Raw genomic sequence first — 6,874 nt, forward strand, 5'->3', positions numbered from 1 at the left:
AGGAATTTCCATTTCTAGAATAACAACTTGAAGAAATCACAATTATTCAATAAAAGAAGTTGCTTCGTGTTGATAACAGTTCAGATGATTTTAATAGCAAAGAAAAAAATGACATGACTAGAAAAAAAAACCTGAATTAAAACCTAAATCTGCCAAACACAAATGAGTCCTTTTCAGCTCTGAGTTTATCTGATTCAGTTTAATGTTTAATAAACCTGATCTAAACTGAGATTCATTTTTTAAAAAATGATGCTAAGACCTCAGTCACAAATGCCCTTACAGGGAAAAAGTACACCAGTGTGTGCAGCATTTCGGTTGTTACGGTGGCAGAACTCGTATGTTAATTATGTCTAGACTAAAGTGTTGAATAAGAACACCATACAACAGCATCATCCATCCATCATAAGTGTGTGTTACTTACGTTGTTCTTACTAATACGTCACAATACACTAAACACACACGTGACAATGATGAGTTCCATTGTTATGACGGGTCTTAAGACACTCCGGTTAAATGCAGCCGCTACTATCTACGACCCTCCAGATAATTATTTGAACTCGGCTGGGATTTCATTCTTCATGTAATGGGGGGGGGGGCTGTTTTTATTGTGCCGTTTGTTTTCATATGTACAGCCATTTGAGGCATATTTTATATGAAATTGATCGCACGGAACGGTAAACTGTAGAATAAAATATTTCAACACAGACTATGATATTAATAAGAAGGTTAATAAAGGTTGACTTCATGAAGCTAGTTTTTTTTGTTGTAATAGGATCATTTACTGCAATACAATGTCATGAATTTAAATAAAAATACCTCAAAATGAGGCTTTTTACAGCAATTATGAGGTTGAAAATATTTGCGATTTTAATTTATTACAGGTCACGACTAATCGCACAAACAAATTAATCAAAACCAAATAATCACCACGGATGAACCAATAAGCTGTTTAATTAACCTTATTGAATCTAATTTAATTAACATTTAAGCCCAAAAATGACAAATTTTATGATCCAATAACATTTTAAATGCGTTTGATTTGTTTCATCACTGCGTGTACAGAGAGTTGATGGGGAAAAAGATGGAACAAAATAGAAAAATACCTCAAAACTTCTGTCTTTTGTTCAGATAAAACTTGTTTGCATTGTTTATAAATTATGAAAAGAATTCATGAATAAAATCACTCAGTTTAGTAGAAATATACAGGGTGACAGAGGCATCTCGACAGTTCTTTCAACATTGCACAGTTCAACAAAGCGACATTTAGAAGCATTTAATGTCGAGTTGGTTGTTCCTTTGTTAATGAGACCAACACATGTTATTAACTCATGTTTTAACTTTTGTAAATTTCTCTTAGCTAAAAAAACGTTATGTTTCTGGATTTTCTAAACATTCTTTTGCCAAATGAAGTACTTGTGTGTAATAAACCAATTGATAAAAGGAACATTTTCCTCTGAAATAAAACTTCTCGTTCCACTTGAGTGTTCATGTTGACGTGAAAGCGGCTGCGATTACCTGACAAGGACGCGTTTCAGAAGCTGCTGGTCTCCTGGCGTGTAGCCTGGCCAGTCTTTCCGCAGATCTTTGTACAAAGTGTCCTTCAGAACAAAAGTGTTGTCTCTGCCGCTGAGCTGGGCCACCTGCAAACACACAAGTAGAGAAGGTATTTACCCAAAACACAACCTTAAGAACCTTCTTTAACCCTTTGGAGCCGAGCCATGCAGAAGTGAGATCAGCGTTAAAAAGCTCAGTCTATAATAAACTTAAAGTTATTAGAATATTCTGTGATTGACATTTGACTGAATGTCATTTATTTGTAGATTTTGGACAAAAGCGATCTTTTGTAATAAATAAGGCGGAAGATGAACGTCGATCAAAAGGCTCCAACGCAGAGCAGAGATCTGCTGTGGGGGACCGAGCAGAACGGAGCCGTCTGCTTTTAGAAATCCAACAACGAGGAAACCAATCATTATTTTATTTTGGGAAGGGGAACAAAGAGCACCAGCTTTGTCTAAAAATTGAAAAATAGCGGAAACCCTGAGGTTTACCACAAAAATCGCACCCGCTGCTGTTATAAGAGGCAAGCAGTTCAGAGAGGACAGACATGCCTCCACCTGTGAGCAGATTCAGCTGGATAAGACTTCACCAAAAAAAAAAAAAAAGGCCCCAGAATCTAAAGGGTTAAAAGTGACTAAGAGTTTTTGCACTGGCTTTCATTCGACAACACAAAGTTGTGAGATCCTCTTTCAAAGTTTGGTCTCTAGACTTTAAGACAGTTCTACACCAGTGAAGAAAGCATCTTCATTTTAAGTCTATTGCCTCTCCACCTGAGCTGAGCATCACCAACTAACACCAGTTACCTCTGATAGTGCAGATTCCAGCCCGTCTTTTTCTTCCCCCGTCAGCCCGTCTCTCTGCAGCCTCAGGATCAGCTCGGGTCTCTTATACGGCCTCAAAGCCAGCAAATGCATGATCCTCTCTCTGAGGGGCCTCTGCACCACGTCGGCATTTTTCCTGTTAGACGGGCAGGGGCTCTTCTTCGACACGCTGATGCGCCTCCTTATGTTGCTCAGGAGGGAGTGAGAAGAGTGCTTGGGTTTGGTCAGCTTAGCCAGGGCAGGAGCGGGCGCTCGCACCGTCACCTTCTTCCCTGTGAATGTAGAAAAAAAACTGAACTATGAGACACGTTAGGAAGAACTTGTGCAAATGTTTTTTTTTTTTTTTTTTTACTATATTCAAGTCATGACCTGGCTTTTCTGGCACAACAATGTAATACCAAACATATGAAGTGGAGGATTTCCTGTCTTCACTTCCTAAACCAGATGTGGTTTCAGAAGAGAAGACCTTATTTCAACCTGTCAAGAAAACCCCGTCAGGTTACGAAAGGTAAGTCAGCCAAAAATGTCACCTAAAGTGAGGCGTAAGAAGAACTCAACTTCCCAAATCTGTTGTGGGGACTTTTTTTTATAACTTCCTCTAAACTTTCAGACTCATCAGAACACTAAAAATAAATGCTTATACGTGCAGACTTACTGACAGAGTTTAGTGACTAACTTATCTTGTAAAAAGGAAGTGGTTTAATGTGCAAAAAAAAAGGCTCATCTGCAGGAGTGCTGCACATCACAAATATTAAAATGAACACAAAAGCTGGAAGGAAAACGCAAAACAAAGCAGGCCATCTCAGAGTCACTGCTTTCTACACATGTTGCCATAGCAACAGATGCAACATGGCCGACTGTGCTTTTTTGGATATCAGCACATGAGTGTCTTCAGGCCACAGCTACAGTTTGTTGTGTAACCGTGCACACACTGTGGCCACGTGAGCGCTCCCGGCGGTCCTTACCCTGGTAGCGTCCTCCGTTCTTGATGACGATGGTGCTTCGGCTGCGCGTCTCCTCCTCGGCTTGGGCCATGCTCTGGCGAGCTTTGTCGTACGAGTCATCAGTGGCGTTGATAGTCATCTTCTTCTGAATCACTCCCAGGCATGACAGCTCCTCGGCAGCTCTGAGATGAAGAGGAAACCTTCAGCCGGTTATTTTCGTGTCATCTTTTCTTATAAACATCATTTAAAACTTTGTAGCTCATCAAATGTTCATCACGAGTCTATTGTTTAAGTAAAACTTCAATCTGATAACAACTTAAAACTTTTCCCCCTTAGTGACATTTTTAAAATCCCATTGTAAAATTCAGATGAAAAAAATTATTTAAAATATTTTCCCCACTCCAGTTAAGGAGGAGGCCTTTAAAGCCATTTTCTAAATATATCAAATTTCATTGAAAAATATTCAAAAATAGTTTTTGCCTTACCCATTGCTGAGCTGCCTAACGCAGTCAAAGCTCCCATGAGGACTGCTCCGCGCAACGTTGGTCACACTGAAGGTAAAGATCCTCACTTCGTCTTTACTGTCCGAACAAGGGATTGTGATTCTCTGTAAAATAAGAAAAACTTGAGATATAAAAAATATTAAGAAAAAAAAACCCTGTAAAATGTAAATCGCTGAGTCGGAGAAGTTCTCCTCACCCCTTGGTTTCCGTTAAAACAGATGCTTGGATGAAGAACAAGTCCCTGAAACGCAAAGAAAAACTGTGTGAGGATTTTCACCAAATAACTCACACCCCCCTCCCCCCATGTGCTAATCATTGACTGTATATGAGAACTGGACAGAGTGAGTGTGATGTCAATATCCAAATGAAGTCGATTCAGTCGCCATTTTTTTTTGCGGAACAGATGCCACCATGCTAGACACAGATATGTCAGTCAGCAGTGATTGGTCCAAGTCGGTCCTAGTCGTCATTTCAATGGCAACCACTCTTGCTAATCAGTAGTTAGCTTGTTGGAAGTCCACACCCCCTTCACTCAAAGCAGGCTACATTTGTCAGTCAAATGTTTAGAACGTTCGACCTCATACTTTGAGGCATCTGATTGACCAATTTATGATTTAAATAGTTGCAATAGAGAAGAACTATTAAGAAAAAAATAGGATTAGAAAGAAAATGTTCAAAACAGGAAACAGAGCAAGAATGTTTATTCTGACAGATAGAATGACTGAATAATAGCTGTTTATTTCTCTATAGAAGTATGTGCGATTTAGCCTTCTTGAAACCAGCAGGTACTTCCATTTTGGAATGTGAGGGGGGAGGGGTCACTCACTCCAGTTCTCATATACAGTCAGTGCTTTTTAATGTGATTTGAGGAAAACTTGCAATGTGCGATATTGTGATGTAGTAGTTCACTTTCAGCTTATCCCTTTTCGGGGTCGCCACAGCGTAACAGCACCCACTGTTTCGCATCAGTGATTTGACAGAGTTTTTACGCCGGATGCCCTTCCTGACGCAACCCTGTACTTGAGGGGCACAGGGACCCAGTTAGGCAGCAGCGTCAAGGGTCTTGCCTAAGGACCCAATCTGGGTGGGGATCAGTGGACAACCCTGGAATCGAACCCAGGGCTCCTGAGTGCCAGCCCTTCACCTAGCCCACTGAGCCACCCAGCCGCTTAATGTGCGATATTGTGATGACATGAACAAAAAGCAAAACAACAAAAACAACATTTCCATTTCTCTACAACAGTTTCATTTACACTAAGGTCGACATAACTTAACCCCTTTCTATTTAGAAGTTGGGCATCTTGCATTAAAAAGGGTCAAATGTGCAAAGGGCTTCATTTAATTGGTTAAAAACCCAATCCTAAGAAAATTGTGCTTTTGGTGTTTTTAATTTTCTGATGATGGAGGACATATTTAAAGACAGCTAAGAAAAAATGCAGTTGGGAAAAGCTTGTAAGCGTGATGTAGAAACTACAATTGGCGGGCCACAAGCTCCCTTCTCCGCTTCATTCTGATGCATCCACTTATAAACAAATAGATCCATGTACGTCTTTGTTTCCTCATCTGAGCTGACCTTTGACTCAGAACTACAAAGCTGGATAGCTCCAATACTGCTCTGAATTTTTGTTGCACCAGTAACGTTAGAATAAAATTGTGAAGAGCTGTAAGTGAGAAGAAATAATTTGTCCTAGAAAACAAAACAGTTTTTCATTTTGCCTAAAAACAGCATAATTGAAGGACCACTGTGTCGTTTTCTAGGACATGATTTCTACAGAGTGGCAGTGGTTCATTAGAAATTCACCGCCGAGTTGTGGGCGGGACAGTTGGCATGGAGTAAGCCTGCTCCCTTCCCATCATCCATCTGTTTACACCGTCTCCTGCTAGCTTAAAGCCTCTCACAATTTCAACCAAACATTAATGAATGGTGAGCAATATTAGAGCTATCCACCCGTACAGTTTAGAGCCAGATGCCAGCTCGGATGATGAAAACAAAGACTTACATGGACCTAGCTTGTGGCTTGGTGTAAACTTATTTCTGAGGCAATGTTTGTCTGCTCCTGATTTGCAACTATTTGAATCTCAATTTTCTTGATAAACAGTACAGGCCAAATGTTTGGACACACATTCTCAGTCAATGGGTTTCTTTATTGGACTATTTACATTGTAGATTCTCACTAAAGGCTGTGTACAGGCTACTTCACAGAAAAGGACAGGGGTGGAGTGTTGTGGCAGATAACTGGGCCTCCACAGTAAGTTTTGAAGCTTCAGAGAAAATCTACAATGTAAATAGTCATGAAAAAAAATAAAAATAAAAACACACTGAATGAGAAGCTGCATCCAAACTTTTGGCCTGTCCTCCATCTTTATAAAAATGCCACAAGAACATGTTAAAAACACAAGAGTTTAAAAAAAAACACCCATTCCAACTATATTTTTATCTATTGTACAGGTCTTCCCAGTAGCCTTTTATTTATGATTATCCAAAATTCAGCTAAAATTAAAAAGCCAGTGTCATTTTTTAAGACATATTTTGTGAAAAGTGTCAAGATTTTATCAGAAATGTGTCTCTGGGTTGTGTTGGTGCGGAAGCAACCCTAAATTTGTTTACACCCTCTACCACTAGCTTAAATCAAATCAAACTTTATAAAAAGCGCTTCTCATACTCTCAAACTAGAAGCGCTTTACACTTTAAAACAAACAAAAGAAATCACAGTAAAAACCCAATCCACCCCTCACTCTACCCGGGCTTTAACACATACACCCATACTTAAAAAAAAATAACTTCTGAATGAAACGTAAAAAAAAAAAAAAAAAAATCAACTTAAGGCTTGGCTCTGCTGCGAGGAAACAGTATTGGGGATTCTATCCTACGAGGAGCCAGCTGGTGCACAGGAACATCGCCACAGTGCCCATCCAGACTGGGACAGTTAGCTTACAAGCTAACATTAGCATTGCTTAAAAATAGCAAGCAATATTGAAGCAATGTGTGTGTATATATATATATATATATATATATATATATATATATATATATATATATATATATATA

The 6,874-nt window shown here is 39.3% G+C and overlaps 1 protein-coding gene across 1 annotated transcript in view; it reads right to left on the reverse strand.

Moving 5' to 3' along the window:
* The window catches only part of LOC112147357 (RNA polymerase II elongation factor ELL), a 12,059-nt gene that overhangs the window by 3,643 nt on the left and 1,542 nt on the right, over positions 1–6,874 (reverse strand). Inside the window, exons 2-6 of the mRNA XM_024273687.2 lie at positions 4,022–4,066; positions 3,808–3,929; positions 3,344–3,504; positions 2,361–2,650; positions 1,516–1,640 (exon numbers count right to left, since the gene is read on the reverse strand). Coding sequence (XP_024129455.1) covers positions 1,516–1,640; positions 2,361–2,650; positions 3,344–3,504; positions 3,808–3,929; positions 4,022–4,066 — 743 coding nt within the window. The remainder of the gene's footprint in view (positions 1–1,515; positions 1,641–2,360; positions 2,651–3,343; positions 3,505–3,807; positions 3,930–4,021; positions 4,067–6,874) is intronic.

This window comes from Oryzias melastigma, linkage group LG22 (genome assembly GCF_002922805.2).
Source record: "Oryzias melastigma strain HK-1 linkage group LG22, ASM292280v2, whole genome shotgun sequence".
Lineage (NCBI taxonomy): Eukaryota > Metazoa > Chordata > Actinopteri > Beloniformes > Adrianichthyidae > Oryzias > Oryzias melastigma.